The sequence below is a fragment of the Salvelinus namaycush genome, chromosome 1, assembly GCF_016432855.1.
Source record: "Salvelinus namaycush isolate Seneca chromosome 1, SaNama_1.0, whole genome shotgun sequence".
In the NCBI taxonomy this organism is placed as follows: Eukaryota; Metazoa; Chordata; class Actinopteri; order Salmoniformes; family Salmonidae; genus Salvelinus; species Salvelinus namaycush.
This window is the reverse complement of record NC_052307.1, coordinates 69201078-69228039: the sequence shown is the minus strand read 5'-3', so window position 1 is coordinate 69228039 and position 26962 is coordinate 69201078. Positions and strand designations below refer to the sequence as shown.

The 26962-nt window shown below is 43.7% G+C and overlaps 1 protein-coding gene across 1 annotated transcript in view; it reads right to left on the bottom strand.

The window, feature by feature from the left end:
* Positions 1–3381: 3381 nt before the first annotated feature.
* LOC120056539 (TOX high mobility group box family member 3-like) overlaps positions 3382–26962 on the bottom strand; it is a 66757-nt gene continuing 43176 nt past the window's right edge. The window contains 9 exon segments of the mRNA XM_039004723.1: positions 3382–5044; positions 5126–5687; positions 7710–7790; positions 8444–8674; positions 9135–9395; positions 12514–12516; positions 16830–17072; positions 20160–20164; positions 21242–21256. Of these exon segments, the coding sequence (XP_038860651.1) occupies positions 4830–5044; positions 5126–5687; positions 7710–7790; positions 8444–8674; positions 9135–9395; positions 12514–12516; positions 16830–17072; positions 20160–20164; positions 21242–21256 (1616 nt within the window). The 3' untranslated portion in view covers positions 3382–4829.

The window sequence follows — 26962 nt, the reverse complement described above, 5'->3', positions numbered from 1 at the left end:
GAGTTAAAGGCAGAATCTGAAATGGCAGCCTATACCCCGAGTCGATATTCCCCTCGACCTCGCCCACAAATCGGGGAAAACAAACATTCTTTCCCATTGACCCCCATTGGAAAAGAGCCAACTTCAGCGTAGATTTTTTTGTTATACAGAAATAACAACAAATACCAAAAAGCTGCTGTGCTGGTCAATGTAACCAGGTAAAAAATCCCACGTAGGGAAATAGACCCTGCGAGAAGAGCGCTGTGTCTATAGGTTTTCAATGTGGAAGACTGGGAAATTGTGGGGACCCAGTGTCCAAGTAGGGAAAACATTTAATCACAGGTAAGACATTTATCTCGTTTAGTATAGTCCGTTTGTATCCTACAGATGTAGGATCTTAATTTGAGCCAGTTTGCTACAGCAGGAAAATAATCCTGCAGCATTGTGAATTATTATGTGGATTATAATTAACTGACATTTTATCGGAGATTAATACATTTTTTGTAAGGGAAAATCAAATCTGAAATCAAGGTGAATTTACAAACTTCAGAAGCCTTTTTAAACCTCAAACACACTACAAGTTTTACATTTCCTCTAGTGCAGGAAAGTTCTCCTGCAAAAGGGTGATCAAATTAAGATCCTACATCTGTATAAAGGGAATAGGGTGCAATTTCAGACACACCCAAAGGCTGTGTGCTTTTTATATTAGACATAGTTTTGATAGGCAAAGTGTCAGGTCAGTAACTCTGCATACCGGAGTTGGAGTCCAAGTCCAGACACAGATATTGGCTGTAGCTTGGGTGTGGGGTATGGTCCAAGCCTACGTGGGTCTGGGTGTTTGGGGGACTAGGAGTCAGTAGCAGCAGGGCTATTGTTATGGCTACATTGTATCTGTGCATTGAACAGGAAAACACAGGACCCAAATAAATCATTAAAATATAGGGATCATACAGGTTCCACATCTGGCTCCTCAGGCTTCCTCTAACACAACGCCAAGCATATGAGGCATAAGACCCGAATAAGGATGAAGGCAACTGGCTCAGGTTATGCATGAAGCATATAGCCCAGGGTTGGGCAACTTTGATGGTGGTAGTGGCCCAAAAAATCTGAACGCATCATGAGGGGCAGCAGTTGCGAGCAAAACATTTTAGCAGCCCCTCCTCTTCAGAGAACAGAGAATTTTTTTAGAGTTAATTTCTGCACATTTTGACATCAGGCGTAGAGACAATTTTGTAGTTTTATAGCAAGTTTGCTGCAATTCTACACATTTTGCCATAGGGCGGAGTGAATTTGCAATTTTATAACTAATTTCATGCAATTCTACTCATTTTGCAATGGGTCGGAGAGGAACATGTGATGTTTTACAGCTAATTTACAAAAATTCTACACATTTTGCCATAGGGTGGAGAGAAATGTTTGCAGTTTTTGATATGATATCTGAGTAAGACTGACTAACAAAATCAATGGGGGCCCCCCAGCCGGTAATTTAACCATGATTTATTAAGTTTAGATAGCTGGCCGCTAGACTAACTTACCAATCGAAAACAAATTAGCTGACATGGGCTAATTGAGTGACTATCAGTTACTGACATAACAAGAGAAAAACTGCTGATGCACAACCACATTTCGAAATTGCACCTCGTGTATTCTACGATTCTAACTTGTAACAGTAAGTTGAGACCCCGACTGAGTTTTTTTTGTGGAAATTTATCAGAGGACCTTCAAATGTTGCCCATCCCTGATATAGCCTACCATATTACTTATTATTATGTTATGTTTGTTATCAAAACTGTCAAATTGTGAGGAGGAATCATTTATTATAAATGTTGCACTAGCCTACTTCTGCAAATGTAGATAAATACACTGGTTATGATGTAGTGTAAATGCCTGCAGAAAACCTCAATGGAAGTCCACTGAAAGCAAGTGAAATATATTCAGCTAGATCTTCAATCTAATCCAGTCAGTCTCCCAAAGAAGACTTACTCAACAGTAATCATTTAAAATGTATGTTGAGGATGTAGGCTACTAACAATGTTTTGAAAATAAATCTGTAACCTTTTTATTGAACAGTCCCAAAACTCCCATCCCTGGCTGTGAGATATTTGTCCACACAGTGACCGCAGTGCTGTGGGGTTATGGAATAACAAGGTGCTCCATGCATTATTAATGGGAGCTCCGCCGTGAATCTGTTCAGAATAATATTAGCCATTTCCCTCCGCCTCATTACTGTGTTTTTAAGCATGTGTTTGGTCGCCATGGACACCCCACTCTACATTTTCTCTCATTCCTCCCCCCCCACCTCCCTCCTATTGAGATTCAGGTCATGGACGGCACTTGCTGTTTTTCATTTTCATTTCATCATAAGTGCTTTTAGACTGTTGCCAGATCTTATTTGCAGTTTTCCTGCGGACCTCTTCACTACTGCCTTCTGACAGGACAGATGCTGCAATTAATCACGCCGGACGGAGAAATGGACTTTGTTGCTCCACACAGAGATGAAGAGCCAATCACTACACACTAAGCAATAGCAGCCAGCCCTCAAAATCCAAATTACAAATGCCTTTTCAAACTAACTAATTGAATACAAAGCCACAATTTGAAAATTATATAAATCGACGGTATAAAATATGCATGAGTTTTATTTCACAATTTTTTTACAGGTTCAGATTTATTTTACAATTGGTTTAAAATAAATGTCCCTCCCCCCTACGTAGTCTAATGGCTTTGCTGCTCATTGTGGATATATGATAATTATTGTTTGCCAGCCTTCCCTCCCCCACTCACTCTCCATGTTGATGTAAGCTCAGGGCCCCCTGAAGATAGGCTATTTTAGAAATGAAGTAGTTAATATGTGGTGGTACGAAACGGTTAGTTCCTGGTGAAGAAAGAGTCAGAATCCAAAACATTTGTCAGTGAGAATGAGGACTGTTATTGAGACAAGCACCAGTTACATGCTGACTCTTTCCAGTCTCAACACTGTTTGTTTGACACAGTTACAATGGTTGGTACTCCATGTTGAAATCAGAGAAACATATACACACTATAATAATGGCAACATGAGAAGTAGGTTTTATATCCCTGCATCGTTATTATTATTATTATTATATTATACGTCTTATTTACTCCATACAAAGCATACAAATCTCTTTTTTTATTATTATCTTGAAATAATTATATACATAAATATAGTTTTTCTCTTTAAATTTTTCAATAGCTAACAATAAGGAGACGTCATACAAAATTATGGCTAGTATCGTATAATTGATGGAATGTCTCTGGTTATGTTTTCATTTAAGCTCAAATGTTAAATTAAATGTCCTATTAAGAGCTCAAAAACAAGTAGAATATTCATACTGAAATGTATTTATTCTATGGACAGTTTTCAAAAATCAGTTGGATTTTTATCTGTAAGCAAAATACAAACAAATGAATTGCTGCTATTATAACTCATAAAAAAGTATAAAAGAGCAGAAATGCACTACGTGATATAGTAATCATACAGGTCATTTTACCAATGTTTTAATTACAGCCTCACATATTAAAACTTTACAACAGGTGATATGAAAAATGTACAACGCTTCTCTTTTCATCATGGATATATCACTTCATCTGGCAAGAAAATACCCCCATTGCCTTTTCAATTGGCTCTGACAGTGCAACAAAGTGTCTCTGCTACTTCTTCTTACTTTTGATAAGTTTTGTAGTATCAAGGAGTACGTAGTGTAAAAATACATCAATCAATCATGAAACCATCAACCTTGATCGTGGAATTTTTCATTTACCATAAAATATCCCCTTTATCACACAAAAAAAAACATAATTTAATTGTTAAACATCTGAGGTAAAAACAAATACATAAAAGGAGGATTTTTTGGAGTGCCAGTTTTACACACACTTTTTGAGCAAATGGGTATTTTAGTGGAAAGAGGAGGTCCCCAACTCTACAAAACACTTACAGTAGGTTACATTTACAGTTTGATGACATATGATGACATAAATGATCTTATGGCAGTTTATGTCTCTCAGTCTGTCCATTCCTCCATTCCTCCATCCAGCAACCCCCACAATCCCCCATCCCCAAGACATTTTTCAGTTCCCTTTTTCCTTAAGATATTGTCTCTTGCCTTCATGCCATAGGATGAATGCACTCAGATATCACATTGGCCTGAAATGCATGATGGTTTATGGAGAGTTTCCTTTAGACAATTTGTTAAACAGTTACATCTGGAGGAATGTAGGGCAAGAGAAAAATGGGAAAAAGGTAGAAAGTCTCATAATATACTGGCCAGTGTGGAAACAAGTTTAATGTGTGGGTTACTGGTCTCCAGTATTGTACCTGTAAGTCATTCAGTTCAGGTGTTCTTCTCTGGGAGAGGTTAGAGCTGCAAAAAATGCCTGTTGAAATCCATTCATTGTGTCCAGTAGTTGGGCTGAACTGACAACTTTGACCTCATAAATAAAGCTCTATCGTTAAATAAAAACAGGGCATTCCTTCCCCTGTGTGAGTCAGGTATACCAGTCTTTTCACAAATGTGCCCAAAGTCAGTTTTGAATTGACTATTGAGCGGAGAAAGACAAACAAACAAACAATAAACAATCAATGGGAATTTGCCTACCGACTTTTCCTCATAGCGCAGCCTATTTTATAGACAAAATCCAGCTAAGGTATCTGCCCCTTTACATGTCTACGTAGGTATTCATATCCGTCTATAACAATGGACAAGTTCTTTGTAAAACATTCTAATTCTTACACACTTCTTAAGTGCAACTTAGAAAAGCAATGTGGAAAATATGCTTTTATTTCTATTCCTCTTCTTTGAGATAAGTAAGATATCTTCCATTCATTTGGCTCAGTAGATGGAGACCTGGGACAAAACCTGGGCATGGGCCTGGATCTGGGAGGGGTGTGGCTGCTGGGGGGCGGGTTGGGGACTGCCCATGGAGGCGGAGCCCCCCACTGATTGAGGCGTGCTGGGTGAGTGTTGTGGTGGGGAACACTGGGACTGGTGCTGTTGCTGCTGTTGTTGGAGATGCTGCTGCATCTGCTGCTGGTGGAGCTGCTGCATCTGCATCTGGTGGAGTTGCAGTTGCTGTTGCTGCATGTCATGCCTCTGCTGCTGCTGCTGCTGCTGCTGCTGCTGCTGCTGCTGCTGCTGTTGTTGTTGCTGCTGTTGTTGCTGCATGTTGTGTTGCTGCAGCTGCTGCTGGAGGTGGTGCTGGAAATGCTGATGCTGCATCTGCTGCTGGATCTGCTGGTGGTGCATCTGCTGCTGCTGCATCTGGTGGTGCTGCAGGTGTTGCTGCATCTGCTGCTGCTGCAGCTGCTGCATGTGCCCCCCCACGCCACCCTGCATGGGCGGGCTCATCTGGGACACGGCCGTGGGCTGGGCTCCGGCCACCATGGCCCCTCCTCCACCACCTCCACCCATCTGGTTCAGCAGCTGGGATGGCACACCGTTGGGCATGTTCTGGTGCTGCACCGTCACCGAGGTCACGATCTGGTTGCCCCCCATCCTCATCTGCAGCGGCTTGGGGGCGATGGCCCGTGGCATGCCGTTCTGGAGAGCCTGGGCCATGGAGGACATGGAGGACATGGACGGGTGCTGGGAGAGTGGCGAAGGCAGCATCAGACCTGGGGACAGGCTGGTGGAGGCCAGGGTCTGCTGGACTGAACGGATGGTCTGAGCCTCTGCTGATTCCTGGGCAGCCTGGAAGTGAAACAACAGCATGTTAGATACAGACTAGGAATGGACACTAGACCTACTCACTAAACAAATATGTTTATTTAGACAATAGCCTGAGGTAACAACGTAAAGCTATAAAGCCTCTTACTTTTCCGAGATTGTAATCTTGAAAAGATTCAGGATGTTGATGCAGCTCGTGCAGGAACATTTGAATATCTACAGTTGAAGTCGGAAGTTTACATACACCTTAGCCCAATACATTTAAACTCAGTTTTCACAATCCCTGACATTTAATCCGTGTAAAAAATCCCTGTTTTAGGTCAGTTAGGATCACCACTTTATTTTAAGAATGTCAAATGTCAGAATAATAGTAGAGAGAATGATTTATTTCAGCTTTTATTTCTTTCATGACATTCCCAGTGGGTCAGAAGTTTGCATACACTCAATTAGTATTTGGTAGCATTGCCTTTAAGTTGTTTAACTTGGGTCAAACGTTTCGGGTAGCCTTCCACAAGCTTCCCACAATAAGTTAAGTGAATTTTGACCCATTCCTCCTGACAGAGCTGGTTTAACTGAGTCAGGTTTGTAGTCCTCCTTGCTCGCACATGCTTTTTCAGTTCTGTCCAAACATTTTCTATAGGATTGAGGTCAGGGCTTTTTTGCCACTGCTTTGGAAGTATGCTTGGGGTCATTGTCCATTTGGAAGACCCATTTGCGACCAAGCTTTAACCTCCTGACTGATGTCTTGAGATAATTTTCATTCCTCATGATGCCTTCTATTTTGTGAAGTGCACCAGTCCCTCCTGCAGCAAAGCACCCCCAAAACATGATGCTGCCACCCCGTGCCTCACGGTTGGGATGGTATTCTTCACCTTGCAAGCATCCCCCTTTTTCCTCCAAACATAACAATGGTCATTGTGGCCAAACAGTTCTATTTTTTATTTCATCAGACCAGAGGACATTTCTCCAAAAAGTACGATCTTTGTCACCATGTGCAGTTGTAAACCGTAGTCTGTCTTTTTAATGCCGTTTTTTTGAGCAAAGGCTTCTTTTTTGCTGAGAGGCCTTTCAAGTTATTTCGATATAAGACTCGCTTTACTGTGGATATAGATACTTTTGTACCTGTTTCCTACAGCATCTTCACAAGGTCCTTTGCTGTTGTTCTGGGATTGATTTGCACTTTTCACACCAAAGTACGTTCATCTCTAGGAGACAGAACCCGTGTCCTTCCTGAGTGGTATGATGGGTGCCTGGTCCCATGGTGTTCATACTTGCGTACTATTGTTTGTACAGATGAATGTCGTACCTTCAGGCATTTGGAAATTGCTCCCAAGGATGAACCAGATTTGTGGAGGTCTACAAGTTTTTTTCTGAGGTCTTGGCTGATTTCTTTTGATTTTCCCCTGATGTCAAGCAAAGAGGCGCTGAGTTTGAAGGTATGCCTTGAAATACATCCACAGGTACACATCCAATTGACTCAAATTATGTAAATTAGCCTATCAGAAGCTTCTAAAGCCATGACATAATTTTCTGGAATTTTCCAAGCTGTTTAAAGGCACAGCCAACTTAGTGTATGTAAACGTCTGACCCACTGGAATTGTGATACAGTGAATTATAAGTGAAATAATCTGTCTGTAAACAATTGTTGGAAAATTACTTGTGTCATGCACAAAGTAGATGTCATAACCGACTTGCCAAAACTATAGTTTTTTAACAAGAAATTTGTGGAGTGGTTGAAAAATGAGTTTTAATGACTCCAACCTAAGTGTATGTAAACTTCCGACTTCAACTGTAAGTTTACTACTTGTCATAATTAAATTCAAATCAAATCAATGTTTATTTGTCACATGCACAGGATACTGCTGTTATAAACGGTGCAGTGAAATGCAGCGCTCCTCAACAATGCAGTACAAACATCAATATCAATAATAATCAAGTCAAATCAAAAATATAACAGTCAGAAAATCAGAAATAAAAGTAGGGTTCTTGGGCTTCTTCCCAGCAGTTCACACTTCTGTTGGCTGAAAAGTGAAAGCAGTGTCTCACCTTTGAAACCAGGCTGGCGCGGTAGGCAGCGAGGGCTTTTAAATATTCCTTTTTAGCAGCCTCTGTTTTGCTTTTATAGCCCTGTTATGACAAGACCGACAGGAGTGAACGACAGGTGACAAACAAAGGATCACTCTGTAAAGAGATACAACATCTAAATGCAGGCATAGGCAGCACAATATAACTGACTAAAAAGCCTTCTACTTTTGATGTCTATATTCATCGATTTATTTCTGTAGCTCTCCACAAATTGAGAAATTATACAATCTGACTTCATGCATCCCCTTAGAGGAATTACTGCTAATTACTGATCATCATGCATTTGCTTCTCAATAAGATATAAAAGTCAAGGGCCCGTATTCACAAAGCATCTCAGAGTAAAAGTGCTCATTCAGGATCTGGTAAGTCTCCCCTGTCCTGTTCATATATAATCGTATTCAGTATGATCTAAAAGGCTAAACTGATTCTATATCAACACTCCTAGTCTGAGATGCTATGCCTGCGTTTACACAGGCATCCCGATTCAAATTCGTTTTTTCTTCCACTAATTGGTCTTTTGACTAATCACATCAGATCTTTTCACATCAGATCTTTTTCAGATTGGTCAAAAGACCAATTAGTGAGAAAAAAAGATCAGAATTGGGCTGCCTGTGTAAACACAGCCTTTGTGAATGCAGACCCAGTGGTGTAAACGTCATAGTGTAGGACTGTTCTGACAGATAGTGATGGTTTACCTGCTTCTGTTCCTCTCCCAAGCCATCCCACATGGAGGCCACTATCTTGGAAACCTCTCCGAAGGTGGCGTTGGGGTTTTGACCCTTAATGGCGGCCTGTGTATCTCTGAAGAACAGGGCGTAGGCTGAAACTGGCTTCTGGGGCTCGTTGGGGTCCTTCTTCTTCTTCTTCTTGGGGGTCTTGGGCTTCTTCCCAGCATCTGGTGCTGGGCGCTTCTCTCCTGCCATTACCTGTTACAAGAAGAGTGATCTGGTTTAGACAGATTAATGTAATTCAATGGTGACTTGTTGTAGTGCCAAATGAATTTTATTTTGTTAAACTAGGCAAGTCAGATAAGAACAAATTCTTATTTACAATGACGGCCTACCCCGGCCAAACCTGGACGACGCTGGGCCAATTGTGTGCCGCCCTATGGGACTCCCAATCACGGGCCGGATGTGATGCAGCCTGGATTCAAACCAGGGACTGCAGTGACGCCGCTTGCACTGAGATGCTGTGCCACTCAGGAGCCCAAATGTGCATGTGACACTTTACTAACACAACCACCCTCAACAAATGTATATGAATATCAAGCAGTCACTGTGATATTCAATCAGGTCTATTTCACACTAAAGTGAGCACAGTCTTAGTGCAGCCTTCTTTAAAATGTGTTTTTATATAAGGCAGTTTCATAGAGTTTTCCTCACTCACCCTATTGTCCTGGTCTTGGTCGTCCTCGTTGATAGAGCTGGAGGGTGAGGGCGTGGCCGACTTGCTGGTTGGTGGTGAGGGCGAAGTATGGGGGATTTTGGGTCCTGTCATGTTCAGGCCCAGCTGGGCACTGAGCTGGGACTGGTTGATGGTGGTCAGCTGGTTCCGGGACATCATACCATTGGGGTTGTTGATGCTGATGATGGATCTCATGACCATGGCGGGGTTAGGGGGGTACTGGTGGAGGTGGCCCTGCATGTTCTGGATCAGAGGAGAAAGAGAGGGAAAAGTCAGTAAATATGACAGCATCTTGTAAGAGACTGTACTGTATCTGTAGCCTGGTCCCAGATCTGTTTGTGCTATATAGCCATTTGTTTGGCATCACAACCAAGTAGGACTTGGCTATACAGCACAAACAGATATTGGACCAGAGCATAGCAGTAAAATAACATGGCCACAATGCATCACATAACATAACACCTGGCCCTGGGTCTTTAACTTCTCCCATTATCAACTATGATGAATTATCTTGAAACCTGAGTCGCCAGTTTGATCTGCCATTAATAGATGGCTTCACAGCTCAATTGATACGGTTCACAACACTCTATTGCAGGGGTGTCAAACTCATTCCACGGAGGGCCTAGTGTCTGCAGGTTTTTGGTTTTTCCTTTCAATAAAGCCCTAGACAACCAGGTGTGGGGAGTTCCTAACTAATTAGTGATGTTAATTCATCAATCAAGTACAAGGGAGGAGCGAAAACCCGCAGACACTCGGCCCCCCGTGGAATGAGTTTGACACCTGTGCTCTATTGTATGGAAATCTGTGGCACAGCTTTGACTGCTCAGACCCTGGTGTATAATGGACTGAGTTAGTACCCTTGAGATGGTTAGGCTACATAACCTCAAATGCCAGGACAAAAACATTTGTATGCACAATGACTACCTCGAAGACATTTTGGATTTAATGCCCATGCAACAAATAAAAATGCTATACATTTCTGTGAAGTCTGACATTTTGAAGGTTATACATTTCCCCTGGCTGGCAGATGGGGGCACAAAATGATACCTCCTCCAGTATGTTTAGAGATTAAATGCTATCTGCTGGCAGGTTTCATAGATCATACTTTAACTGCCAAAGAGTGAAAAAATATTTCTATATAATCAACTCTATAAATCAACTGGCTGAAGGGATACGATTGGCATGTCATGGGCATTTTTCTTCCTCTTTATACCGTTGTGGGTATATCATACCATCTTCATATTTTCTAATATATTTTCCAGATAAAACATTATGGTTTTCAAAAGCTCTTTGAGTAAAGAGAGAGGAAGAGGTAGGTGTTTGCATTGATTGCACTGAGGATGGAATTACATGGCCTGCCATTCTCTCAGAGGGGAGAATGATCAGTGGTGCAGCAGAGCTGACAGGGAATAGTGAAAAATAACCGAACACAACAAAAATGTGATTTGTTTGGGAGGTGTGTGTGTTTGTGTGGTGTAACATCCATCTGGTATTCAGCAGCAGCACAAACTCCATCTCTCCCAACATCAACACATCATATATCCACACACCTTGCCTTATTGAGAGAATCTTACGTTCGTAAGATTCAAAACAATATTAAAACACCTTCTCAGAACAGAAACATTGAATTTACAATCCATTTGTCTCCCATCTTTCTCATATGCCATGTCTACTACCTATCACAAAACAGTCTACAAGGCAGAAATGTATTCAATATTTACATAGAAATACTCCACCAGAGACGGAATAGAATACAATTTAATGATGCAAACATGCCAACCATTCAATTCTCTCTTCGAATAAATAGTGAAATAAAACATGCCAACCATTCAATTCTCTCTTTGAATAAATGGTGAAATAAACTTGAGCAATGGGATAGCGATGTAATGTTGATTTACATATCTTCAGTTTGAAACTGTTCCACGTGATGTGTAAGTCTCATTGTCACCTCCAGTAGTGAGCTACAGTAAGTGAGTGCTCTCAGAGTGACTCTCTGCTCATTGAGAGCATCACAGATGAAACACACTGAGCTCTTTAGCCATGACCATCTGTGTTACAACATTTCAACACTTCAACACAATATCACAATGATGCAATATCACTTAGAGCAATGACACATCCTGCCATTTGTGTCAAATGTTGAGTTTTCTTCTTAACAGCTATGGCCCTGCCCTACTCAAAGATCGTTTGCCTTTCAAAATGTATCTTGTGTTTGCTGGCTTTAGTGATAGCTGGCCTTTTTGTAAATGGGTTTGTGGTGAAATAGCTTACACTAGTGTTACAATAATATCACATAACCCAGCCTGCTATACAGACTATAGTGGTATAATATTATAAACTGGACTGGTGGCTACAAATACATCTACGGCTCTTTACAGCCCATAACTATTTACCTAAAAGAGTGAGTGATTAATGTAATCTATATGAAAAAATATATATATTTGCTATGTAACTACAGTGTTAAAAAAGTACCATGTATGTAAAATGTGTGTAACATATATGCTGTATGTAACAAAAAAGCTGTACAAACAAAGTTACTGTTGTCCTCCGAAGAGGAGTGCATGATTATAGAGTAGACGAACATACCCTAGCTTAGGCCTAATGTTAACACATCTATGTTAACAATGCTATCAAACACCCCTGGATAATACTAGTCCCTGAGAAAGGATATACATCATTTCCAGCTACAGTGGCTGTGATTGTAATGTGTGAATCTGCAACAAGTCTGTTAATTTATGTCCTTCTGTCCTCTCATTTGCATTTTAATTGGAATATTGGCTGCATCCCAAATGGCAACCTATTCTTTATATAGTGTATACTTTTATCCACTGCCCAAAGTGGACTATGTAGGGAATAGGGTGCCTTTGGAACGCAGATATTGTCTGGAGTCACAGCAGACATCTAAGAAGATAGCTTGATAGTCATCATAAATCTGTAAATAAGTCCTTATCTCGAATGCACAGTGGCCAGATGTGACAAGCCAACCCCTTCTCTTCTCTCCCCTATCAGGCTCCATCCAACTAGTGTGTGTGTGTGTGTGTGTGTGTGTGTGTGTGTGTGTGTGTGTGTGTGTGTGTGTGTGTGTGTGTGTGTGTGTGTGTGTGTGTGTGTGTGTGTGTGTGTGTGTACATGGACATGTGTATCAAACACAAGTAAACCCAGAGTCTATGCAATCTACTCTCCAATCAATAAGGCTTGTGATGGAAATATTGATATGGAGTCTCTCAACATCTATGCCTTTAAAAAAAACTCAAGCTCGAGGAGCCAGCAGCAAAATGATACACAGCAAGTCATGTGTACCTGTCAAGCTGTCACAAGTATATTGGCTTGTTTGATAGAAGGTTGTTGGCTTTGACTACACATCCTATCCTCTCCCCTGCACCAAAGCATCCCAACAACTATGTATAAGATGCAATAAAAACCCAACAATAGCCGAGACCCTTCCACAACACACTGGCTAATAAACACAGCAGCTGGACTGAAAATGCAATATTACTCATTCAGAAGTACCAGAGATAAAATCTCAATAGCAGCGATGTCAATGAAAAGAGCCTTGGGTCTGTTCTTGAAGATATTGGAATCAGAATTTGGGGAGGTGGGAAATGTATTACCAGTGGCACTGTGTGAGCCGTAACAGTCTGAAAAGAATGTTAACAAGTTCAATTTCCATTCAATCAACGACAGAGGCTCTTGGAAATGTTCCATTGCAGAAGAGGGGTAAAATCATCTATATGGTAATTATAAGGATGAATCCCCCAGTAACTTTCGCCAGCATGAAAGGTCAGTCCTATTAAAGATAGTTTATCAGTCCTCTGCACATAGTCCTTTACTGCATATGCTTTTAAACGGGTACATCTTATTTTCTTACTCCCTTTTTGGCTCCCTGGCCGCAGAACCTTGGTGCTTAAGCCAAATGAGAAAAATGGAATTTAGAATGCTGGTAAAGGCTATAATAGCATGAAGATAAATTGTTTTTCGACTCCTCTCTCCCCTGTCTCTGGCTTTAACAAACCTCACAGTATACTGCTGTGCATATACACAGTCACAGTCCGTCCACTGACTATCCCCTCTCCATCCAACCCACCAGCTCAATAACAAATTCTTCCCTTCCACAACCCCATTTTACTTGACCTTGAAGGGCTACACATCCCCTTCCCCTTCTCCCACAATTAATGCCCCCCCTCCCAAAACCCTTCCTTCCCCCATTTTTCCCGGTGCACTGTGGGTATTTAAAAGTTGTTCAACATGATATAATTTCATTTCAAGCGCTGGCTGCCTGAGAAAACTAAATTACAGAATCAATCATACAGAAGGTCAGGTTGAGACTTCATTACAAGTATTGCATGCCTGCATGAATATCTTTCATTTCTGACTGATATGTCACAACATCTGTCTGGCTGAAAGTAAAAAGAGAAAAGAAACAGGACGAAGAAAAAAATGACAAAAAAATCCACTCTCTTAAATTGATGTACAACTGATGTCAGTGCTACTCAGCTTGGAAGGAAGATAAGAGAGTGTAAAAAAAAACATTGTTTCTGCAACACTGGTCATATTTTCCATTTTATTCAAGACACAGTGGTTTGTGACGGGTCAGAATCTAGGGGATTACATTCATAGACTATCTGTACAATATCAGGGTGTAATTAACTGTATTGTACATACAGTCAGCTACAAATCTCCAGGTCAGACCCAATTGCATAGCATTGCTGGGTGTTGGCTATAGAGCAAAACAACTGTGGATGAATGTACTAGTCTAGCTGGCTAAATGTTTGTGTGTAATAAATCATTAGGGTGAACGTAGCGCAAATGATGCAGATTAGATTCCTACTGACTACACTTTGGCCAATAGTCAGTATGTATTCATGTAAATACAATAAACATGCATCTCTGCATCAATTTTGGGCAACAAACCTAGAAAGATACATTTTACTCCATATTCATTTCTACTCAAGCGGGATATTTGGGCTATTTCTAACCCAATTATGAAGATATGACACATAGAAGGGACCTTTTTCATATCCACCCATGCTTTTACTTTCTTACAAGGGAGGAAACACAGGAAAAGTCTAATTCTGTGCAAAAATACAGTAGAGAAGACAGGGAGATTTTATGAAATAGCACCCAGAGGCCTGTGCAGTGCATCAGAGAGAGAGAGAGAGAACGAGAGAGAAAAAGAAAGAGAGAATGAAGGGAGCTCTAAATAAATAGATACTGGCAGTTCCACCTCCAATAGTATTTGGCACTATTGACACAGACCAAATCACAAATCAGCAGGACACATGCTGCGAGACACAAATGACAGTCAGAAGCTTGTTAGGAGAGCAGATTAAATAAATAATGACTTGCTTTCTGCCAGCCGTTTCTGACTGTCTGCAGCCCACAGAAATGTATTTCTCTTTGTAGAACTATAGCATCTGTGGCCAATTTGCTAGACATACATGGAGCATTAGGGGAAAGGAATTAGTGGAACACTTGGCAGAGCAACTACATGGAGGGGGATTTGAAAATGGTACAGGTACATTGTACACCCATTGGTTTGTTTTTTTCTGTCATGGTGGTGTAGCGAGAGGCTATCACAGTTACGAATTACCCACTGCCACAGAGCTAAGAGAACAGAGAAAACTATTTGGGGAATATGAAAACTGTGGCTGGTTGGGAAACGTACTTACTATGGTTTATTTGCATGGTTTATTTATATGTCCTTGCAGACGTTTCAAATAAGAGATACACAACAGTGTAGTGTACATAATGTTGTCCCCCAATGTCATTCCACTGACAAAATGAACCTAAAACGTAATAACACTTTTATAAACACTATATAGTTAATTAAAATAGTTACTTCCCTCAACCCTTTTCAAATCTCAAACCAAAGACAATGGCATAGATCAATGTAATTTCCCTGCATTGTCTCTGTGTTCAGGACTTTTGGGGATCAATCCCATATCCAGAACATAATGGAGTTCACGGTCGGTAAGCCTTTCTGCCTTTCTGTCTGTGGTACAATGTTTGCTGAGTGATAAAGGAGCAGAGCAGTGTGCAACAGTCTCCCAGTGACAATGCCACGAGGCAAAGGAGCAGAAACCTCACATTCTTTCCCTGTAGTTTTAATAGAGTCTCCTTACAATCAGAGACATGAGCCATGCAAATGGTGCTAAAGAGGAATAATGTTGGAGAATCAAATCTAATCCTCCACCAAGTCGTGAGAACAGTCAGGACCGTAATTGTGTCAAGGTTCCGTTTCTTCTCCAGATGTAAAAAAGCTTAACTGACCATGAAATGAAAATTCTTTAGGCAAAAGCCTTCCGGGGCTCGGTTATGCAGCACAGATATTTTAAAAGCTGCAATTATTTTACATGCCAGCAGCATGGAAGGGAGGAAAAAAGGCAATAAAATGTTCCAGTGCCTGCCCATATCGGAATGTAAATACATATTCTGTAATATCATATGCGATTCACCATATGTGTCTGGTTTAAAAGTGGGTGGTCTGAAATACATTTTTACATGGATAATATGGCTAAAACTATCATGATATTTTTGTTCAATGTAATGATTTTTTTGCAGTTCAGCCCAAAAAAACGCAGCATCAATATCATCATCTCTCAGCAAGTGACATTTCCACGTTTCCTCCTCAATGCATTTCATCCTCAATGGCATTTAAGAATGCTTTTTCTATCAACATGTTTTGAATCTATAACATAGAACTCTATCAACATAAAGAAAGTGATTACCGGGTTCCGGAACCATTCCACAGTCTCATCCACATCAATGGACAGGAAGGCTAAGCTGGATATCCATTCATTGACTCCCTTTCTAAGTACTCTCACCGAAAGGTTAATTCTAGTAGCATCGTGTTATTTAACCAAATACAAAACCTGGGATTCTGAACTCAAACAAAGCTCTGTCTGTCAGTTGACTGAGTGCATTCAGGCTCTGAGCATAACAACATGTAGATAAAGGCATGGAAACACATCATGTGACAGTGGAGGGGACAGGACAGAACAGAATGATTCATCAGCATCTACAGAACAGGGTTTCTGGAACCAACATACATAATACTGTATACGGACCCATGAAACAGTGGCACTTTTTGGGGACTCACTTTCACCACTCCCTGTGGGGAAAATACATTGTGCCATCATGCCCATGATCCATTAATATCTTTTCCTATTACAAAGAGGGTTCTTTTGGTAGGCTTTGTTTTTCCTTTATAAACCCAAACAGAATTCAGTATTTACATACTGCGACCATTGTCTAGCTAGCATTGTGATACTATTCCATCCTCCAGCTTTATAAACGGGCCAGATGCTGTGCCAGATGCAGTAACAACTGGAGGTGTGCACTGAGTGCAGTGAAGGTTACTCTATGGCCTAATAAAGGGTAAGGGTATTCTCCTGGTACTCAGATCATACTGTAATGGTCACATGGGCTCTCCTGACCTTTTTTATTTATATATTTATATGACAGCACCTTGATCCTGTACCCAAGTGTTGGTGCTTGGTACTCTATTTTCTCTGTGCATTAACAAATCCATCAGATTGACACCTTATACCCGCCCTACCCCTATAATTATTGAAGAGGTGCATGACCTAATAGCACGCTGTACTTGATGCCTATGCATGTGACCGTAGTATCTATTAAACCCCTCAACCCTAAGTGTTGGTCCAGTCTAGTACTCACCAATGGCAGGCCGTTGATGCTGGAGAGCCCCTCCTGGTCCATGAGGTTGCGTGAGATGGTGATGGAGGGCAGCTCAAGGCTCTGAGGGGGGAACTGGGGGGTGAAGGGTCCCCTGTGCTGGAGAGGGTGCCCCGGGAAGGGGGAGTCCACATCCGATAGGCCCAGGCCAGACTCTGTCTCTGGAGGAGGGGTGATGGGAGGGATCTCAAACTCCTCGTCTCCCAGGCTGGGGGTGTGGAATGTCTAGAGAGAGCATAGAGAGCAGATAGGGAGAGGGAAGAACACGGTCATATCATTGGATTCATGTTTACGAATAAATACAGATCATGTGTACTGTATAGGAAACTAGTAGTGAAAGTTGGCTGAGCGAGAAAAAGGAAGGAAAAGCACACTGTCACATCAATGGATTAATTTATAATCAGTGTATGTGTACTGTCGCTACAAGCCTAGATACTTTATAATGACATTTAGCTTAAACTATCTGCAGATGTAGGATCTTAATTTGAGCCAGTTTGTTACAGCAGGAAAATAATCCTGCAGCAACAGGAAATGTGAATTATTATGTGGATTATAATTCATGGAAATAATAGAAAAATATGCACATCCAATTTATCAGGTGCAGGCCAGAAGAACGTATCAAAGAAAGAATACATGTCCACAACTCTGGAATGATCCCAATGATCATGTTACAGAGAACTTTCCTGCAATGGAAATGTTAAACGTGTAGTGTATTTGAGGTGTAAAAATGATTCTGAAGTTTGTAATTTCCACTTCAAAATTTCAGAGTAGATTTTTCCTCATGAAAAATGTGTCAAACCCTACAAAAATGACCATTAATTATAATCAAAGGAAAAAAGGAATATCCGCAACTCTCCTATGCTCCCATGGAGATTTAATCAGACGCACAAAACAGACAACGTTTCAATCCGAGTTGGAATCATTCTTATCTCTCATACCTGCATGAAGCCTTCCATTCAGGGATTTATTGTTTAAAGGAGGAGAAGTTAGGTGGAGTAGTACTAACACTTGTCTATAACCATACAGAGATGTAACATTTCTTAAAACCCATTAAAGTCCACTCTGAGCAAAGTAAGGAGGGAAGAGGGGGAAAAAAGCACTCTGCAAAAAAGTTAAGAAATCATGAGAGAGGAGAGGATACATGATAAAAGCCCCTTAATCTCAGGGATGGAAGATGTTGGGTCTGAAGTGCAAAGAAAATACACGTCACAGAAACATGGGTTTAAAAAAAATGTTCTCAGAAATATTACGCTTGGCCAGAAGGGTTTCTCATTGTTCCCCTTGGTTGAACCTTTAAATCTGCTCATCAAACAGTCTAATCCCTCTGCCTGCAGAATTCAAGCTTTTTGGTCACACTTAATTAGCTTATTTGGATTCTTGGAGATGGTACCAACTGCTCTGCTCACCTACTGCTGGTCTTGTCTTCATTGGCACATTCCTTAAGCCACTCTGTAAAAGGCCAACGTATTCACATAGTGACCCACAATGACCACATCTGAGTTACATGCATATAGGACGCGCCACAATTGGATATAGCCACTACTAGCATGGCAGTGAAGATACTCTTTCCTCAATATCAAAGGTCTTAAATCGAGTTGAAAAACATATTTCTGTTAGCTTTAGGTCAGTGTGTTGATATCAGTGTTAATACACTTTTTACCAGGGCAAGCTTACAGGGAAGGCAGAACAGAAGTCCATCAGCCTCTCTCTCTCTCTTTCTCTCTCTCCCTTTCTCTAGAACAGGCAATGAAAAAACCCAAGGCAGTGGCAGCAGAGGGAATATGCCAGCCTAGTCCTTGATTAGAGAGTAGTAATATTTCTGTTGCTTGCTTTAGCACACAGACACTTGAAACTAATTCAATGCCTACTCAGGGCAGCTGTCTTGACAAGCACTGATGAATTCCAGAGGCAGAGACAGCTAATAGAGTTGTATTTTCCTGTTCCCCTAGTTTCAGACCACTTTTAAACTTTCTGATGCTTGTTTCACAGCAGTTCAATCAGTTCTCCTTTCTGAAGGAGCCACTGCATGTTCATCACAGCTCTGGACTCTGGCTTAAGGCTTCCTCATGCTTCGGTTTGGAGGGCGCCTAGCAGGACTCGGCTAGGCGCACCAAACTAGTGTGCTCGCATACCTTCGACCTTCACTTGAAAAATTTGAAAAAAATACCAATATTACTAGTTAGTCCATCTTGAGATGCCGTAGCCAGTATAGAATTCCTCAAAATGAAAGACTAATCTAAGATAACAACAACAACAAAAAAACGGTCATTCATTTTGATGTTTTTGCCAAGGAGATCTTAGTCGCGCAATTTTACATCTAACTAGTATGTTGGGTTTAGTATTTCTCAAGTGAAAAAATGTGCATGAAAATTAGTCGTCTATTGTTGAATGACAACAAACACTTCATTGAACAATCCCTACTGTTTACCAATTACAGATGAAGGGGAACAGATTCAGCTCGCCTTGAGAAAAAATATCGTGTGCATAAACAGCCGAAAAAACTCTTGCCGAAGGCCAAAACAAACAAAAATGTCACAGAATGTCATCATAATATATGCATGAACTGTTTCAGTTGGGAAGCATACGGACACGTTTATACTCTCTTAGAAAAAAGGGTTCCAAAGGGTTCTTTGGCTGTCCCCATAGGATAACCCTTTTTGGTTCCACCAATCTGAACCTGTCATTAGAGAAGAATGATGTGCAGTAAAAAGGGCCTCTCTGTTTGTTTGGCTGGTTTCACAGGCCTCAGAAGGATACTTTAGGGGAGGAAAAAAGGACATCAACATTACATTAATTTGTATTACTCTCTGACCTTTTCATATGGGTACAACTTGCCAAGATCTGTGTGGAAGAAGCTAAACCAGGACAGTGAACCGAGCTGGATAGGGATGTTGGACCGTAGGCTGAGGCATTGTGGCCTGAATTATAGAGGCAAGTAGGATGAGGATTGAGACAGCCTTCCCTTAGATGAAGGTGAGCAAAAGTGATGTGACTGTGACCTTTAAGATAAACAGACCTGCCCCTGGAGGGCAGGAATAGAGGAATGTTTTTTTCATAGTTTCTGCTAAATAGTGTAACGGAGGGAGGGAGCAAGGGAGGGAGAGAGGAAGTGAGATCGCTATCAAAGACTGTGGTTGTGTTCCTCGTCTCCCGTCCTTAATGATGATCCAAATTAACATCTGCACGAGTTGGGAGCTGAAAATTGAGACATGAAGTTAGCTAAGGCCCGTCTGGGGTACGGAGGGAGTGTGTCAGCTGTCAGTGCAGGGCAGGCCTCTATTCTTATAGCCTTTAGCCGTACCCTTATCCTACTTCTCCTCTGTTCCTCTGGTGATGTAGAGGTTAATGCAGGACCTACAGTGCCTAGCTCCCCTCCTACTCCCCAGGTGCTCTCATTTGTTGACTTCTGTAACCGTAAAAGCCTTGGTTTCATGCATGTTAACATTAGAAGCCTACTCCCTAAGTTTGCTTTATTCACTGCTTTAGCACACTCTGACAACCCAGATGTCTTAGCAGTGTCTGAATCCTGGCTTAGGAAAACCACCAAAAACCATGAAATTTACATCCCTAACTATAACATTTTCCGACAAGAACTGCCAAAGGGGGCGGTGTTGCAATATACTGCAGAGATAGCCTGCAGAGTTCTGTCTTACTATCCAGGTCTGTACCCAAACAATTCGAGCTTCTACTTTTAAAAAGCCATCCTTCCAGAAACAAGTCTCTCACTGTTGCCGCTTGCTATAGACCACCCTCTTCCCCCAGCTGTGCCCTGGACACCATATGTGAATTGATTGCCCCCCATCTATCCTCAGAGCTCGTGCTGCTAGGTGACCTAAACTGTGACATGCTTAACACCCCGGCCATCCTACAATCTAAGCTTGATGCCCTCAATCTCACAGAAATTATCAATGAACCCACCAGGTACAACCCCAAATCCGTAAACACGGGCACCCCCATAGATATCATCCTAACCAACTTGCCCTCCAAATACACCTCTGTTGTTTTCAACCAAGATCTCAGCGATCACTGCCTCATTGCCTGCATCCATAATGGGTCTGCGGTCAAACGACCACCCCTCATCACTGTCAAACGCTCCCTAAAACACTTCAGCGAGCAAGCCTTTCTAATCGACCTGGCCCAGGTATCCTGGAAGGATATTGACCTCATCCCGTCAGTAGAGGATGCCTGGTTATTCTTTAAAAGTGCCTTCCTCACCATCTTAAATAAGCATGCCCCATTCAAAAAATGTAGAACCAGGAACAGATATAGCCCTTGGTTCTCTCCAGACCTGACTGCCTTTGACCAGCACAAAAACATCCTGTGGCATTCTGCATTAGCATCGAACAGCCCCCATGATATGCAACTTTTCAGGGAAGTTAGGAACAAATATACACAGGCAGTTAGGAAAGCTAAGGCTAGCTTTTTCAAGCAGAAATTTGCATCCTGCAGCACAAACTCAAAAAAGTTCTGGGACAATGTAAAGTCCATGGAGAATAAGAGCACCTCCTCCCAGTTGCCCACTGCACTGAGGCTAGGAAACACTGTTACCACTGATAAATCCACTATAATTGAGAATTTCAATAAGCATTTTTCTATGGCTGGCCATGCTTTCCACCTGGCTACTCCTACCCCGGTCAACAGCCCTGCGCTCCCCACAGCAACTCGCCCAAACCACTTCTCCTTCACCACCACTTCTCCTTCACCAAAATCCAGATAGCTGATGTTCTGAAAGAGCTGCAAAATCTGGACCCCTACAAATCAGCCGGGCTAGACAATCTGGACCCTCTCTTTCTAAAATTATCTGCCGAAATTGTTGCAACTCCTATTACTAGCCTGTTCAACCTCTCTGTAACGGTTTCTCTCCTCCTCTTCGTCTGAAGAGGAGGAGTAGGGATCAGACCAAAATGCAGCGTGTTGTGAAGACATGATGAATATTTATTAAAGCAAAGACGAACACGAAAAAACACTTGGAAAATTACAAAACAACAAAACGACGTAGACAGACCTGAACATGTGAACTTACATAAACACGAAGAACGCACGAACAGGAACAGACTAACCAAACGAACGAAAACGAAACAGTCCCGTGTGGTGCGACAGACACAGACACAGGAACAATCACCCACAAACAAACAGTGAGAACAGCCTACCTTAATATGGTTCTCAATCAGAGGAAACGTCAAACACCTGCCTCTAATTGAGAACCATATCAGGCAACACATTTAACCCAACATAGAAACACATAACATAGAATGCCCACCCCAACTCACGCCCTGACCAACTAAACACATACAAAAACAAGGAAAACAGGTCAGGAACGTGACAGAACCCCCCCCTCAAGGTGCGAACTCCAGGCGCACCACCTAAAGTCTAGGGGAGGGTCTGGGTGGGCATCTGTCCACGGTGGCGGCTCCGGCTCCGGACGTGGTCCCCACCCCACCATAGTCAAACCCCGCTTCCGTAGCCTCCTCCAAATGGCCACCCTCCATATTAACCCCACTGGATTAAGGGGCAGCACCGGACTAAGGGGCAACACCGGAATGAGGGGCAACACCGGAATGAGGGGCAGCTCCGGACTGAGGGGCAGCTCCGGACTGAGGGGCAGCTCCGGACTGAGGGGCAGCTCCGGACTGAGGGGCAGCTCCGGACTGAGGGGCAGCTCCGGACTGAGGGGCTGCTCATGGCTGGCTGGCGGCTCTGGCTGCTCATGGCTGGCTGGCGGCTCTGGCTGCTCATGGCTGGCTGGCGGCTCTGGCTGCTCATGGCTGGCTGGCAGCTCTGGCTGCTCATGGCTGGCGGAAGGCTCGGGCGGCTCCTGTCTGGCGGAAGGCTCGGGCTGCTCCTGTCTGGCGGAAGGCTCTGGCGGCTCCTGTCTGACGGAAGGCTCTAGCGGCTCCTGTCTGGCGGAAGGCTCTAGCGGCTCCTGTCTGGCGGAAGGCTCTAGCGGCTCCTGTCTGGCGGACGGCTCTAGCGGCTCCTGTCTGGCGGACGGCTCTAGCGGCTCCTGTCTGGCAGACGGCTCTGAAGGCTCAGGACAGACGGGCGGCTTTGAAGGCTCAGTACAGACGGGCGGCTTTGCAGGCTCAGTACAGACGGGCGGCTTTGAAGGCTCAGTACAGACGGGCGGCTTTGAAGGCTCAGGACAGACGGGCAGTTCAGGCGGCGCTTGGCAGACGGACAGCTCAGACGGCGTTGGGCAGACGGGCAGTTCAGGCGCCGCTGGGCAGACGGCAGACTCTGGCCGGCTGAGGCGCACTGTAGGCCTGGTGCGTGGTGCCGGAACTGGAGGTACCGGGCTAAGGACACGCACCTTCAGGCTAGTGCGGGGAGCAGCAACAGGACGCACAGGACTCTGGAGGCGCACAGGAGGCTTGGTGCGTGGTACCGGAACTGGAGGTACTGGGCTGGAGACACGCACCACAGGGCTAGTGCGTGGAGGAGGTACAGGGCTCTGGAGACGCACAGGAAGCCTGGTGCGTGGTGTAAGCACTGGTGGTACTGGGCTGGGGCGGGGAGGTGGCGCCGGATATACCGGACCATGCAGGCGTACTGGCTCCCTTGAGCACTGAGCCTGCCCAACCTTACCTGGTTGTATGCTCCCCGTAGCCCGACCAGTGCGGGGAGGTGGAATAACCCGCACTGGGCTATGTAGGCGAACCGGGGACACCATGCGTAAGGCTGGTGCCATGTATGCCGGCCCGAGGAGACGCACTGGAGGCCAGATGCGTTGGGCCGGCTTCATGACATCCGGCTCAATACTCAATCTAGCCCTGCCAGTGCGGGGAGGTGGAATAACCCGCACCGGGCTATGCACACGTACAGGAGACACCGTGCGCTCTACCGCATAACACGGTGTCTGCCCATACTCTCGCTCTCCATGGTAAGATCGGGAAGTTGGCGCAGGTCTCCTACCTGACTTCGCCACACTACCCTTTAGCCCCCCCCCCCCCCCCCCCCCAAGAAATTTTTGGGCTTGACTAACAGGCTTCCTACCGCGTCTTCGTGCTGCCTCCATTCGCCGGTATCCCTCCTCACACTGTGCCAGAGAATCCCAGGCGGGCTCCGGCACTCTCCTTGGGTCGATCACCCACCTGTCGATCTCCTCCCACGCAGTGTAGCCCAGATCCTTCTCCTGCTTCCGTGCTGCCTCCTCATACCGCCGCCTCTCGGCTTTAGCTGCCTCCAGCTCTTCACGAGGGCGGCGATATTCTCCAGGTTGTGCCCATGGACCTTTACCGTCCAATATTTCCTCCCATGTCCATGAATCCTGCGATCGCTGCTGCTGCTTTCTCCCACGCCGCTTGGTCCTTGGTTGGTGGGTGATTCTGTAACGGTTTCTCTCCTCCTCTTCGTCTGAAGAGGAGGAGTAGGGATCAGACCAAAATGCAGCGTGTTGTGAAGACATGATGAATATTTATTAAAGCAAAGACGAACACGAAAAAACACTTGGAAAATTACAAAACAACAAAACGACGTAGACAGACCTGAACATGTGAACTTACATAAACACGAAGAACGCACGAACAGGAACAGACTAACCAAACGAACGAAAACGAAACAGTCCCGTGTGGTGCGACAGACACAGACACAGGAACAATCACCCACAAACAAACAGTGAGAACAGCCTACCTTAATATGGTTCTCAATCAGAGGAAACGTCAAACACCTGCCTCTAATTGAGAACCATATCAGGCAACACATTTAACCCAACATAGAAACACATAACATAGAATGCCCACCCCAACTCACGCCCTGACCAACTAAACACATACAAAAACAAGGAAAACAGGTCAGGAACGTGACACTCTCTTTCGTATCGTCTGAGATTCCCATAGATTGGAAAGCTGCTGCGGTCATCCCCCTCTTCAAAGGGGGAGACACTCTAGACCCAAACTGTTACAGACCTATATCTATCCTACCCTGCCTTTCTAAGGTCTTCAAAAGCCAAGTTAACTAACAGATTACCAACCATTTTGAATCCCACCGTACCTTCTCTGCTATGCAATCTGGTTTCCGAGCTGGTCATGGGTGCACCTCAGTCACGCTCAAGGTCCTAAACAATATCATAACCGCCATCGATAAGAGACAATACTGTGCAGCCGTATTCATCAACCTGGCTAAGGCTTTCGACTCTGTCAATCACAACATTCTTATTGGCAGACTCAACAGCCTTGGTTTCTCAAATGATTGCCTCACCTGGTTCACCAACTACTTCTCTGATAGAGTTCAGTATGTCAAATCGGAGGGCCTGTTGTCCGGACCTCTGGCAGTCTCTGTGGAGGTGCCACAGGGTTCAATTCTTGGGCCGACTCTCTTCTCTGTATACATCAATGATGTTGCTCTTGCTGCTGGTGATTCTTTGATCCACCTCTACGCAGACAACACCATTCTGTATACGTATGGCCCTTCTTTGGACACTGTGTTAACTAACCTCCAGATGAGCTTCAATGCCATACAACTCTCCTTCCGTGGCCTCCAACTGCTCATAAATGCAAGTAAAACTAAATGCATGCTCTTCAACCAACCTCTGCCCGCACCTGCCCGCCCGTCCAGCATCACTACTTTGGACGGTTCTGACTTTGAATATGTGGACAACTACAAATACCTAGGTGTCTGGTTAGACTGTAAACTCTCCTTCCAGACTAACATTAAACATCTCCAATCCAAAATTAAATCTAGAATCGGCTTCCTATTCTGCAACAAAGCATCCTTCACTCATGCTGCCAAACATACCCTCGTAAAACTGACTATACTACCGATCCTTGACTTTGGCGATGTCATTTACAAAATAGCCTCCAACACTCTACTCAATAAATTGGATGCAGTCTATCACAGTGCCATCCATTTTGTCACCAAAGCCCCATATACTACCCACCACTGCGACCTGTACGCTCTCGTTGGCTGGCCCTCGCTTCATACTCGTCGCCAAACCCACTGGCTCCAGGTCATCTACAAGTCTCTGCTAGGTAAAGCCACGCCTTATCTCAGCTCACTGGTCACCACAGCAGCACCCACCCATAGCACGCGCTCCAGCAGGTATATCTCACTGGTCACCCCCAAAGCCAATTCTTCCTTCGGCCGCCTCTCCTTCCAGTTCTCTGCTGCCAATGACTGGAACGAACTGCAAAAATCACTAAAGCTGGAGACTCTTACCTCCCTCACTAGCTTTAAGCACCAGCTGTCAGAGCAGCTCACAGATCACTGCACCAGTACATAGCTCATCTGTAAATAGGCCATCCAATCTACCTCATCCCCATACTGTATTTATTTACTTATCTTGCTCCTTTGCACCCCAGTATCTCTACTTGCACATTCATCTTCTGCACATTCTACCATTCCAGTGTTAATTGCTATATTGTAATTACTTCGCCACCACGGCCTATTTATTGCCTTACCTCTCTTATCCTATCTCATTTGCACATGCTGTATATAGATTTTTGCACTGTATTATTGATTGTATGTTTGTTTATTCCATGTGTAACTCTGTGTTGTTGTATGTGTCGAACTGCTTTGCTTTATCTTGGCCAGGTCGCAGTTGCAGATGAGAATTTGTTCTCAACTAGCCTACCTGGTTAAATAAAGGTGAAATATATATATTTTTTTAAATCCTCAGGGGGGAGAGGTGCCAGACTAGAAGTGCCTGTCTGCCTGCCTGCCTGCCTGGATGGCTGGTGGAGCCCAGAGAGTAACACACTGTTACAGCATTGCAGCATTACTGCCTGGTGTCACTTCACATAAAGCCTGGCTAATTCTGCACCAGGAGCAGTTTAGAGTCGCTCTGATCTCAGACTAAGAGACGCACAATCCACTTCCTTCACATCAGCAGCCTGGTTATCCATTTAAATTGTTATGAAAGCTCAGCACAGCCAAGTGCCAAGCAAACCAGATGCTGGCTTCATGTTTGTGTGTGTGTGTCCATGTCGGTCACTGTGTGTGTGTGTGTGTGTGTGTGTGTGTGTGTGTGTGTGTGTGTGTGTGTGTGTGTGTGTGTGTGTGTGTGTGTGTGTGTGTGTGTGTGTGTGGTGTGCGTGCATGTGTGACGAGTCGTTCCATGGGCAGGCGTGGGTCCGATGGCATAGGGGGCAGAGCAGGGCTTGTAAGAGGGAGCTGAGCCC